The 12,855-nt window shown below is 47.5% G+C and overlaps 1 protein-coding gene across 1 annotated transcript in view; it reads left to right on the top strand.

Annotated features, from left to right (window-relative positions):
• Window positions 1-12,855, top strand: part of LOC109896163 (succinyl-CoA:3-ketoacid coenzyme A transferase 1, mitochondrial-like) — a 109,233-nt gene that overhangs the window by 56,441 nt on the left and 39,937 nt on the right. Inside the window, exons 10-13 of the mRNA XM_020490443.2 lie at window positions 165-259; window positions 783-831; window positions 920-992; window positions 5,464-5,539. Of these exons, the coding sequence (XP_020346032.1) occupies window positions 165-259; window positions 783-831; window positions 920-992; window positions 5,464-5,539 (293 nt within the window). The remainder of the gene's footprint in view (window positions 1-164; window positions 260-782; window positions 832-919; window positions 993-5,463; window positions 5,540-12,855) is intronic.

The raw sequence follows: 12,855 nt of genomic DNA, 5'->3' as shown, positions 1-12,855 counted from the left end.
AAAGACAGCTTAATAGTTTAAAAAAAACTTGCCGCTATGAATATCTTTGAGAAACTAGCTTACCCAGGCTTTGGCATTTGTAGTGCAGAATTAGAATGAGATCAGGGTACTGTATGTCTGTAATGTATTCAAAGTGTATGTTCTTTAACATGAACCACTGTCAGCTAACCTGGGTATCGGCATCCCCATGCTGGCCAGCAACTTCATCCAACCAGACATCACTGTCCACCTGCAGAGTGAGAACGGCATTCTGGGATTGGTAAAACCCTCATTTGAATCTATGTCATAGTAACACCATAGTAACCTGGTTGACAACAGGTGTTGGGACTCACGTTTGAAACACGCCGGGTTCCTAACAAACATTGTGGAGATTGCAACCATCTGACGTTTTTTCTCCCATTCATTTTGTTTCTCATCAATTCTGTTGTCAGAGAAATGAAAGCAGAAATATGCTAATGCTCATTTGTGAAAATGTTCCCCCCAATTATGAGTGTCAGGTTAAGAGATGTGGTGTCAAAAGCTCCCTCGGGCTATAGAGAAACAGGGCTGGTTCCTTTGTTGAAGAGATAAAATAAATGTCTCATCTAATAAGTTTTCTTTGATTGTCTGTTGGCCAGGTTTGATGTGTATAGTGATGTGTGTTGTCTATACAGGGCTGATCTGTGAAAGAGACCTTGGTCTCAGCATGACTCCCTGTCAAAATAAAGGTTGTGAGATCATGCTGGGGTTGAGTGACCAACAGAATCCAAAACTACTGTGATGAATGTGTGTGTTTCATGTAGGGCCCCTACCCCACAGAAGACGAAGTGGATGCTGACCTCATCAACGCCGGTAAGGGAAGATATCTATACACACACACACACACACACACACTCCTATGTTTATGAGACATGTGGACATTTCCCGTGTGTGTGTGCAGGTAAAGAAACGGTGACTGTGCTTCCAGGGGCTTCCTACTTCTCCAGTGACGAGTCGTTTGCCATGATCAGAGGGTAAGGACATTGTCACAGTCTATTATCTATTCTATTTGTGATCTCACTCATCATGCAGTTTGAATTGAGTTCACAAAATTTTGTAACCCTATTTGAACATTAAACCAGAACTCTAGGGGGCTAGGGTGTTATAACAGAATTCTAGGGGGCTAGGGTGTTATAACAGAACTCTAGGGTAGGGGCGTTATAACAGAACTCTAGGGTAGGGGTGTTATAACAGAACTCTAGGGGGGTAGGGGTGTTGTAACATAACTCTAGGGGGTGGGGTTGTTATAACATAACTCTAGGGGGTGGGGTTGTTACAACATAACTCTAGGGGGTAGGGGTGTTATAACATAACTCTAGGGGGTAGGGGTGTTATAACATAACTCTAGGGGGGTAGGTGTGTTATAACATAACTCTAGGGGGGTAGGGGTGTTATAACAGAACTCTAGGGGGTAGGGGTGTTATAACAGAACTCTAGGGGGTGGGGTTGTTATAACAGAACTCTAAGGGGTGGGGTTGTTATAACATAACTCTAGGGGGTGGGGTTGTTATAACATAACTCTAGGGGGTAGGGGTGTTATAACATAACTCTAGGGGGTAGGGGTGTTATAACATAACTCTAGGGGGTAGGGGTGTTATAACAGAACTCTAGGGGGTAGGGGTGTTATAACAGAACTCTAGGGGGGTAGGGGTGTTATAACATAACTCTAGGGGGGTAGGTGTGTTATAACATAACTCTAGGGGGGTAGGGGTGTTATAACAGAACTCTAGGGGGGGTAGGGGTGTTATAACAGAACTCTAGGGGGGTAGGGGTGTTATAACAGAACTCTAGGGGGGTAGGGGTGTTATAACAGAACTCTAGGGGGGTAGGGGTGTTATAACAGAACTCTAGGGGGTAGGGGTGTTATAACAGAACTCTAGGGGGGTAGGGGTGTTATAACAGAACTCTAGGGGGCTAGGGGTGTTATAACAGAACTCTAAGGGGTAGGGGTGTTATAACAGAACTCTAGGGGGTAGGGGTGTTATAACAGAACTCTAGGGGGTAGCGGTGTTATAACAGAACTCTAGGGGGGTAGGGGTGTTATAACAGAACTCTAGGGGGGTAGGGGTGTTATAACAGAACTCTAGGGGGGTAGGGGTGTTATAACAGAACTCTAGGGGGGTAGGGGTGTTATAACAGAACTCTAGGGGGCTAGGGGTGTTATAACAGAACTCTAGGGGGTAGGTATGTTATAACATAACTCTAGGGGGTAGGGGTGTTATAACAGAACTCTAGTGTAGGGGTGTTATAACATAACTCTAGGGGGTAGGGGTATTATAACATAACTCTAGGGTAGGGGTGTTATAACATAACTCTAGGGGGTAGGGGTGTTATAACAGAACTCTAGGGGGGTAGGGGTGTTATAACAGAACTCTAGGGGGCTAGGGGTGTTATAACAGAACTCTAGGGGGGTAGGTGTGTTATAACATAACTCTAGGGGGGTAGGGGTGTTACAACAACTCTAGGGGGTAGGGGTGTTATAACATAACTCTAGGGGGTAGGGGTGTTATAACATAACTCTAGGGGGTAGGGGTATTATAACATAACTCTAGGGTAGGGGTGTTATAACATAACTCTAGGGGGTAGGGGTGTTATAACAACTCTAGGGGGTAGGGGTGTTATAACAACTCTAGGGGGTAGGGGTGTTATAACATAACTCTAGGGGGTAGGGGTGTTATAACAACTCTAGGGGGTAGGGGTGTTATAACAACTCTAGGGGGTAGGGGTGTTATAACAACTCTAGGGGGTAGGGGTGTTATAACAACTCTAGGGGGTAGGGGTGTTATAACAACTCTAGGGGGTAGGGGTGTTATAACAACTCTAGGGGGTAGGGGTGTTATAACAACTCTAGGGGGTAGGGGTGTTATAACAGAACTCTAGGGGGTAGGGGTGTTATAACAGAACTCTAGGGGGTAGGGGTGTTATAACAGAACTCTAGGGGGTAGGGGTGTTATAACAGAACTCTAGTGTAGGGGTGTTATAACAGAACTCTACGGGGCTAGGGGTATTATAACAGAACTCTAGGGGGCTAGGGGTATTATAACAGAACTCTAGGGGGGTATGGGTGTTATAACAGAACTCTAGGGGGGTAGGGGTGTTATAACAGAACTCTAGGGGGGTAGGGGTGTTATAACAGAACTCTAGGGGGGTAGGGGTGTTATAACAGAACTCTAGGGGGGTAGGGGTGTTATAACAGAACTCTAGGGGGTAGGGGTGTTATAACAGAACTCTAGGGGGTAGGGGTGTTATAACAGAACTCTAGTGTAGGGGTGTTATAACAGAACTCTAGGGGGTAGGGGTGTTATAACAGAACTCTAGGGGGTAGGGGTGTTATAACAGAACTCTAGGGGGTAGGAGTGTTATAACAACTCTAGGGGGTAGGAGTGTTATAACATAACTCTAGGGGGTAGGGGTGTTATAACATAACTCTAGGGGGTAGGGGTGTTATAACATAACTCTAGTGTAGGGGTGTTATAACAGAACTCTAGGGGGCTAGGGGTATTATAACAGAACTCTAGGGGGCTAGGGGTATTATAACAGAACTCTAGGGGGGTAGGGGTGTTATAACAGAACTCTAGGGGGTAGGTGTGTTATAACATAACTCTAGGGGGTAGGGGTGTTATAACAGAACTCTAGGGGCTAGGGGTATTATAACAGAACTCTAGGGGGGTATGGGTGTTATAACAGAACTCTAGGGGGGTATGGGTGTTATAACAGAACTCTAAGGGGGTAGGGGTGTTATAACATTACTCTAGGGGGTAGGGGTGTTATAACAGAACTCTAGGGGGTAGGGGTGTTATAACAGAACTCTAGGGGGCTAGGGGTGTTATAACAGAACTCTAGGGGGCTAGGGGTGTTATAACATAACTCTAGGCGGTAGGGGTGTTATAACAGAACTCTAGGGGGTATAACAGAACTCTAGGGGGCTAGGGGTGTTATAACAGAACTTTAGTGTAGGGGTGTTATAACAGAACTCTAGGGGGGTAGGGGTGTTATAACAGAACTCTAGGGGGTATAACAGAACTTTAGGGGGCTAGGGGTGTTATAACAGAACTCTAGGGTTGTTATAACAGAACTGTAGGGGGCTAGGGGTGTTACAACGTCACCCTGTAGATAGGTCACCCTGTAGAGGTAGATCCCCCCCTGTACACACACACACACCTCATAGGGATTAATTGCACTGTAGTGTCTATACTCTGATCTAACAGGGTCTTTAGGTGTGCGTGTCCCCTTCCACTGACTGATGCAGGTACACACACACACCAGAGTATATGAGCGGAGTTGAGCAGTTGGAAATCCCACTCATCGCTCACTGAGCGGTCTTTGCACATCGCTCCAGCACTTAACATCCTTTCCCCCACTTAAAATCGCTCCGTGCTCACAGGGAATAAAACTGCTGCTCCAAATTCGCTCCATTCATTTTTGTTGTTGTCATTGTAAAATAAGAATTTGTTCTTAACTGACTTGCCTAGTTAAATAAATGTTAAATAAAAAATGTCATCAATGAAAACAGGATGCACTGGAGCTACATTTTGCATCTCAAAGCAAAGGGTCTGAATACTTATGTAAATAAGATATTTCTGTTTATTTTTTATACATTTGCAAACATTTAAAAAAATGTTTTTGCACTTTGTCATTGTGGGGTATACTGTGTAGATTGATGAGGGGAAAACAAAATGTAGAAAAAAGGAACGAGTCTGAATACTTTCCAAAAGCACTGTATACACTGAGTGTACAAAACATTAGGAACACTTTCCTAATGAACTGTATACACTGAGTGTACAAAACATTAGGAACACTTTCCTAATGAACTGTATACACTGAGTGTACAAAACATTAGGAACACTTTCCTAATGAACTGTATACACTGAGTGTACAAAACATTAGGAACACTTTCCAAAAGCACTGTATACACTGAGTGTACAAAACATTAGGAACACTTTCCTAATATTGAGTTGCACCCCCTCTTGCCCTCAGAACAGCCTCAATTCGCCAGGGCATGGACTCGTTCCACAGGGATGCTGGCCCATGTTGACTCCAGTGGTTCTAACAGTTGTCAAGTTGGCTGGATGTCCTTTGGGTGGTGGACCATTCTTGATACACACAGGAAACTGTGTGCTTTGTTGCTATTCTTGTCACACTCAAACCGGTGCGCCTGGCACCTAGTACCATACCCCGTTCAAAGGCACTGAAATATTTTGTCTTGCCCATTCATCCTCTGAATGGCACACATACGCAATCCATGTCTCAAGGCCTAAAAATCCTTTAACCTGTTTCCTCCCCTTCTCTACACCGATTGATTGAATTGGATTTAACAAGTGACATCAATAAGGGATCATATCTTTCACCTGGTCAGTCTGTCATGGAGAGAGCAGTTATTTTATGTTTTGTACTCTGTGTACAGTAGATTGATTGATAAGGTGATTGTTTGTCGTCTCTCTGCAGTGGTCACATCAACCTGACGATGCTGGGAGCCATGCAGGTGTCTAAGACAGGAGACCTGGCCAACTGGATGATCCCGGTACGAGCATCACCATAGTTACTCTCTGTCAGTGTTTCCCCTAGCATTACTTTAGCAGGACGGGCCCCACTGGGTATCTCTGTTACCCCTGCCTGCAAATGCTGCCCTCTATTTGTCTCAATAGAACATGGTTATTTGCTCAATCAATCAGATGTATTTCATAAAGCTTTTTTTTACATCAGCAGTTGCCACAAAGTGCTTATACAGATACCCTGTACCCCCAAAGAGCAGGCAATGCAGATGTAGAATCACGGTGGCTAGGAACAACTCCATAGAAAGGCTGGAACCTAGGAAGAAACCTAGAGAGGAACCAGACTGAGGGGTGGCCAGTCCTCTTCTGGCTGTGCTGGGTAGAGAGGAACCAGGCTCTGAGGGGTTACCCTGTCCCTTGTCCCTTACCCTGTCCCTTGTCCCTTACCCTGTCCCTGTCCCTTACCCTGCCCCTTGCCCCTTACCCTGCCCCTTGCTCCTTACCCTGTTCCTTAACCTGTTCCTTAACCTGTCCCTTGCCCCTTACCCTGCCCCTTGCTCCTTACCCTGTCCCTTGCCCCTTACCCTGCCCCTCACCTCTCACCCCTTACCCTGCCCCTCACCTTGTCCCTTGCTCCTTGCCCCTTACCCTGTCCCTTACCCTGTCCCTAACCCTGTCCCTTGCCCCTTACCTTGCCCCTTACCCTGCCCCTTACCCTGTCCCTTGCCCCTTACCCTGCCCCTCACCTTGTTCATTTCTCCTTACCCTGCTCCTTACCCTTTCCATTGCCCCTTACCCTGTCCCTTGTCCTTACCCTTTCCCTTGCCCCTTAACCTGCCCCTTACCCTGCCCCTTACCCTGTCCCTAACCCTGTCCCTTGCCCCTTACCCTGTCCCTTGTCCTTACCCTTTCCCTTGCCCCTTAACCTGCCCCTTACCCTGTCCCTTACCCTGTCCCTAACCCTGTCCCTTGCCCCTTACCTTGCCCCTTACCCTGCCCCTTACCCTGTCCCTTGCCCCTTACCCTGCCCCTCACCTTGTTCATTTCTCCTTACCCTGCTCCTTACCCTTTCCATTGCCCCTTACCCTGTCCCTTGCCCCTTACCCTGCCCCTCACCTTGTTCATTTCTCCTTAACCTTTCCCTTACCCTGTCCCTTGCTCCTTACCCTGTCCCTTGCTCCTTACCCTGCCCCCTGCTCCTTAACCTTTCCCTTACCCTGTCCCTTGCTCCTTACCCTGTCCCTTGCTCCTTACCCTTTCCCTTGCTCCTTACCCTTTCCCTTGCTCCTTACCCTCCCTCCTTACCCTTTCCGTTGCCCCTTACCCTGTCCCTTGCCCCTTACCCTGCCCCTTACCCTGTCCCTTGCTCCTTACCCTGTCCCTTGCTCCTTACCCTGTCCCTTGCTCCTTACCCTGTCCCTTGCTCCTTACCCTTTCCCTTGCTCCTTGCTCCTTACCCTTTCCCTTGCTCCTTACCCTTTCCCTTGCTCCTTACCCTTGCTCCTTACCCTTTCCCTTGCTCCTTACCCTTTCCCTTGCTCCTTACCCTTTCCCTTGCTCCTTACCCTTTCCCTCCCTCCTTACCCTTTCCCTTGCCCCTTAACCTTTCCCTTACCCTGCTCCTTAACCTTTCCCTTACACTGTCCCTTGCCCGTTACCCTGTCCCTTGCCCGTTACCCTGTCCCTTGCTCCTTTCCCTGTCCCTTGCTCCTTTCCCTGTCCCTTGCTCCTTTCCCTGTCCCTTGCTCCTTACCCTGTCCCTTGCTCCTTACCCCGTCCCTTGCTCCTTACCCTTGCTCCTTCCTTACCCTGTCCCTTGCTCCTTACCCTTTCCCTTGCTCCTTACCCTTTCCCTTGCTCCTTACCCTTTCCCTTGCTCCTTACCCTTTCCCTTGCTCCTTACCCTTTCCCTTGCTCCTTACCTTTTCCCTCCCTCCTTACCCTGTCCCTTGCTCCTTACCCTGTCCCTTGCTCCTTACCCTGTCCCTTGCCCCTTACCCTGTCCCTTGCTCCTTAACCTTTCCCTTACCCTGCCCCCTACCCTGTCCCTTGCTCCTTACCCTGTCCCTTGCTCCTTACCCTGTCCCTTGCTCCTTACCCTGCCCCTTGCTCCTTACCCTGTCCCTTGCTCCTTACCCTTTCCCTTGCTCCTTACCCTGTCCCTTGCCCCTTACCCTGTCCCTTGCCCCTTACCCTGTCCCTTGCCCCTTACCCTGTCCCTTGCCCCTTACCCTGTCCCTTGCTCCTTACCCTGTCCCTTGCTCCTTACCCTGTCCCTTGCTCCTTACCCTGTCCCTTGCTCCTTACCCTGTCCCTTGCTCCTTACCCTGTCCCTTGCTCCTTACCCTGTCCCTTGCTCCTTACCCTGTCCCTTGCTCCTTACCCTGTCCCTTGCTCCTTACCCTGTCCCTTGCTCCTTACCCTGTCCCTTGCTCCTTACCCTGTCCCTTGCTCCTTACCCTTTCCCTCGCTCCTTACCCTTTCCCTCGCTCCTTACCCTTTCCCTCCCTCCTTACCCTTTCCCTTGCCCCTTACCCTGTCCCTTGCCCCTTACCCTGCCCCTTACCCTGTCCCTTGCTCCTTACCCTGTCCCTTGCTCCTTACCCTGTCCCTTGCTCCTTACCCTGTCCCTTGCCCCTTTCCCTGCCCCTTACCCTGTCCCTTGCTCCTTACCCTGTCCCTTGCTCCTTTCCCTGTCCCTTGCTCCTTTCCCTGTCCCTTGCTTCTTACCCTGTCCCTTGCTCCTTACCCTGTCCCTTGCTCCTTACCCTGTCCCTTGCTCCCTACCCTGTCCCTTGCTCCTTTCCCTGTCCCTTGCTCCTTTCCCTGTCCCTTGCTCCTTACCCTTTCCCTTGCTCCTTACCCTTTCCCTTGCTCCTTACCCTTTCCCTCCCTCCTTACCCTTTCCCTCCCTCCTTACCCTTTCCCTCCCTCCTTACCCTGTCCCTTGCTCCTTACCCTGTCCCTTGCTCCTTACCCTGTCCCTTGCTCCTTACCCTGTCCCTTGCTCCTTACCCTGTCCCCTGCTCCTTACCCTTTCCCTTGCTCCTTATCCTTTCCCTCCCTCCTTACCCTTTCCCTTGCTCCTTTCCCTTGCCCCTTACCCTTGCCCCTTACCCTGTCCCTTGCTCCTTACCCTTTCCATTGCCCCTTAACCTTTCCCTTACCCTGTCCCTTGCTCCTTACCCTTTCCCTCCCTCCTTTCCCTCCCTCCTTTCCCTCCCTCCTTACCCTTTCCCTTACCCTTGCCCCTTACCCTTGCTCCTTACCCTGTCCCTTGCTCCTTACCCTTTCCCTTGCTCCTTATCCTTTCCCTCCCTCCTTATCCTTTCCCTCCCTCCTTACCCTTTCCCTTGCTCCTTACCCTTTCCCTTGCTCCTTACCCTTTCCCTTGCTCCTTACCCTTTCCCTTGCTCCTTACCCTTTCCCTTGCTCCTTACCCTTACCCTTTCCCTTGCTCCTTACCCTTTCCCTTGCCCCTTTCCCTTGCCCTGTCCCTTGCCCCTTACCCTGTCCCTTGCTCCTTACCCTGTCCCTTGCTCCTTACCCTGTCCCTTGCTCCTTACCCTTTCCCTTGCCCCTTACCCTGTCCCTTGCTCCTTAACCTTTCCCTTACCCTGCCCCTTACCCTGTCCCTTGCCCCTTACCCTGTCCCTTGCTCCTTACCGTGTCCCTTGCTCCTTACCCTGTCCCTTGCTCCTTAACCTGCCCCTTACCCTGCCCCTTGCTCCTTATTCTTTCCCTTACCCTGCCCCTTACCCTGTCCCTTGCTCCTTACCCTGTCCCTTGCTCCTTACCCTGTCCCTTGCTCCTTACCTTGCCCCTTACCCTGTCCCTTGCTCCTTACCCTGTCCCTTGCTCCTTACCCTGTCCCTTGCTCCTTACCTTGCTCCTTACCCTGTCCCTTGCTCCTTACCCTTTCCCTTGCTCCTTACCCTGCCCCTTACCCTGTCCCTTGCTCCTTACCCTGTCCCTTGCTCCTTACCCTGCCCCTTGCTCCTTACCCTGTCCCTTGCTCCTTACCCTGCCCCTTGCTCCTTACCCTGCCCCTTGCTCCTTACCCTTTCCCTTGCTCCTTACCCTGCCCCTTGCTCCTTACCCTGTCCCTTGCTCCTTACACTGGTCCTTACCCTATCTCCTGCCTCTTGTTCTATAGTTATGACCTGTATTATAGCAATGGGGAGCTGTAATGTAGTGATTGCTCAGTAGGTTGCAGTTATTACCTGAGGGCTCAGCAGGTCAACGGGCTGTACCCACTTCCAGACCCTCAGCCAACAAGGTCAAGTAGCAGAGCACAGAAAGGCAGACCGGTATGATGGAGGTTAGTCATTAGACTCACAGCGCCTGATGCAGGGAAGCCTAGCAACACCATCCACAGAGCTACCGTAAGCTGGAGAGGCTGACGGCAGGAACACGCTCAACACAAAATGCATATTGGGCATGGTTTGCTTTTGTTTATGTTCAACTGTTGAGTATGTTCTTGTCTTAATAATAAGAGAGGTAGAGGGGACAGGCAGATAGAAAGGCATGCAGACAGATGGAGGGCTGGGAACTATAAGCCCTTGGCAACATACCAGATTTGGGTGTAGAATTGTCAAATGACACAGATTAAGCCCAATCCTGGACTAAAAAGCAAAATCCCTTTTTAAAAAAAGTTACATGCTTTTTTGTCCAGGACCAGGCTTAAAGGAATACTTTGGGATTTTGGCAATGAGGCCCTTTATCTATGTAACGCAATGACTGGAAATCTATGGAATACCAGCAGAGCCTATATAGTCATTATGCCTATGCTAGTTAGCAATTGCGCTTGCACTAGTTCGCAACTTCCTTTAAACTGCACACAGAGAAAACTGATATCCATGAGTTCATCTGACTCTGGGGAAGAAGATAAAGGCCCTCATTGCTAAAACCTGAAGTATCCTGTTTATCTGTGTCCTGGAAACTGGACCTAAGTGTATTATACCGTTATTAATCAGCTCTCTTAGCTTTCCATTAGCTCTTTTTGTCTTTTGTAATTGATAATTAGCTGCTAACTTGATTAGCTGTGTTTGACTTATTTGTCTTAATGGCGATGACACAAAAGGCACTGGACGAGCTCGCTCAGTAAGGACTCTGTCTGACAGTAACACAACAGAGCTACATACACTACCGGTCAAACGTTTTAGAACACCTACTCATTGAAGGGTTTTTGTTAATTTTTACTATTTTCTACATTGTAGAGTAATAGTGAAGACATCAGAGCTATGAAATAACACATATAGTGTTAACAAAAAGTGTTAAACGGCATGGCCGGCAGGGTAGCCTAGTGGTTAGAGAGTTGGACTAGTAACCGGAAGGTTGCAAGTTCAAACCCCTGAGCTGACAAGGTAAAAATCAGTTATTCTTCCCCTGAACAGGCAGTTAACCCACTGTTCCTAGGCCGTCATTGAAAATAAGAATTTGTTCTTAACTGACTAGTTAAAGTTAAAGTTAAAGTTTTTAAATCAACATGTATTTTATATTTGAGATTCTTTAAATAGCCACCCTTTGCCTGGATGACAGCTTGCACACTCTTGGCATTTTCTCAACCAGCTTCACCTGGAATGCTTTTCCAACAGTCTTGAAGGAGTTCCCACCTATGCTGAGCACTTGTTGGCTGCTTTTCCTTCACTCTGCGGTCCGACTCATCTCAAACCATCTCAATTTGGTTGAGGTCAGGGATTGTGGAGGTCAGGTCATCTGATGCAGCACTCCATCATTCTCCTTCTTGGTAAAATAGCCCTTACACAGCCTGGAGGTGTGTTGGGTCATTGTCCTGTTGAAAAACAAATTATAGTCCCACTAAGCCCAAACCAGATGGAATGGCGTATCACTGCAGAATGCTGTGGTAGCCATGCTGGTTAAGTGTGCCTTGAATTCTAAATAAATCACAGACACTGTCACCAGCAAAGCACACCCACACCATAATACCTCCTCCTCCATGCTTTACGGTGGAAAATGCACATGCGGAGATCATCCGTTCACCCACAACTCGTCTCACAAAGACATGGCGGTTTTAACCAAAAATCTCCAATTTGGACTCCAGATCAAAAGACAAATTTCCACCAGTCTAATGTCCGTTGCTCATGTTTCTTGGCCCAAGCAAGTCTCTTCTTCTTATTGGTGTCCTTTAGTAGTAGTTTCTTTGCAACAATTCAACCTTGAATTGTGGTGGTCCTCATGAGAGCCAGTTTCATCATAGTGCTTGATGGTTTTTGCGACTGCACTTGAAGAAACTTTCAAAGTTCCTGAAATGTTCCGGATTGACTGACCTTCATGTCTTAAAGTAATGATGGACTGTCGTTTCTCTTTGCTTATTTGAGCGGTTCTTGCCATAATATGGATTTGGTATTTTACCAAATAGGGCTATCTTCTGTATACCCCCCTTCCTTGTCACAAGACAACTGATTGGCTCAAACTCACATATTAACCTTTAACTAGGCACACCTGTTAATTGAAATGCATTCCAGGTGTGCAAAGCTGTCACCAAGGCAAAGGATGGCTATTTGAAGACTTTCAAATATAAAATATATCTTGATTTGGTTACACTTTTTCGGTTACTACATGATTCCATATCTGTTATTTAATTGTTTTGATGTCTTCACTATTATTCTACAATGTAGAGAATAGTAAAAAATTAAGAAAAACCCTTGAATGAGGTGTTCTAAAACTTTTGACCGGTAGTGTATGCCTCCATCTCGTTTTAATCTTCATTATGCGGAACACTGAGAGGATCGAGGGGAGAATTATGTTTCCCCCCTGCAATTATTACAATTATTCAATATCTAAAGATGAAATTGAAAACGGTTTACGTAGGAGTCGCGGATGTGCCGCTTTGCTGCGATAATGTTGATTTATGGATGCTTTTAATAACCGAAATGCAGATGAACATTTTACTGTCCAGGGCTTTCGAAAGCTCTTACAAGTGATTACTGTCAGTCTCCTGCTCAGCCAGAGGCTGGCGGAGTAACAACCCATGTAGAGATACCACAGATCATCACATTCTGGAGGTTGGTTTGTAGCTAGACATGTTTTGTGCATATTTTGATGTAACTTATGTGTTTAGTTTCTAACATGATTGGGAGATGATTGTATAATGGATTTGCCTTTCTGAGCTGAGGAAGAAAAACAGAAAAAGTGCCTTCAGAAAGTATTCACACCCCTTTTTCCATATTTTATTGTTACATCCTGAATTTAAAATGTATTACATTTAGATTTTCAAATCAAATTGTATTGGTCACGTACACATGGTTAGCAGATGTTATTGCGAGTGTAGCAAAATGCTTGTGCTTCTAGTTCTGACAGTGCAGCAAACAAGTAATCTAAC

Source organism: Oncorhynchus kisutch, linkage group LG8 (assembly GCF_002021735.2).
Source record: "Oncorhynchus kisutch isolate 150728-3 linkage group LG8, Okis_V2, whole genome shotgun sequence".
NCBI lineage: Eukaryota > Metazoa > Chordata > Actinopteri > Salmoniformes > Salmonidae > Oncorhynchus > Oncorhynchus kisutch.
Note: the sequence above shows the minus strand (reverse complement) of the source record. Positions and strands in the feature narration are given on the sequence as shown.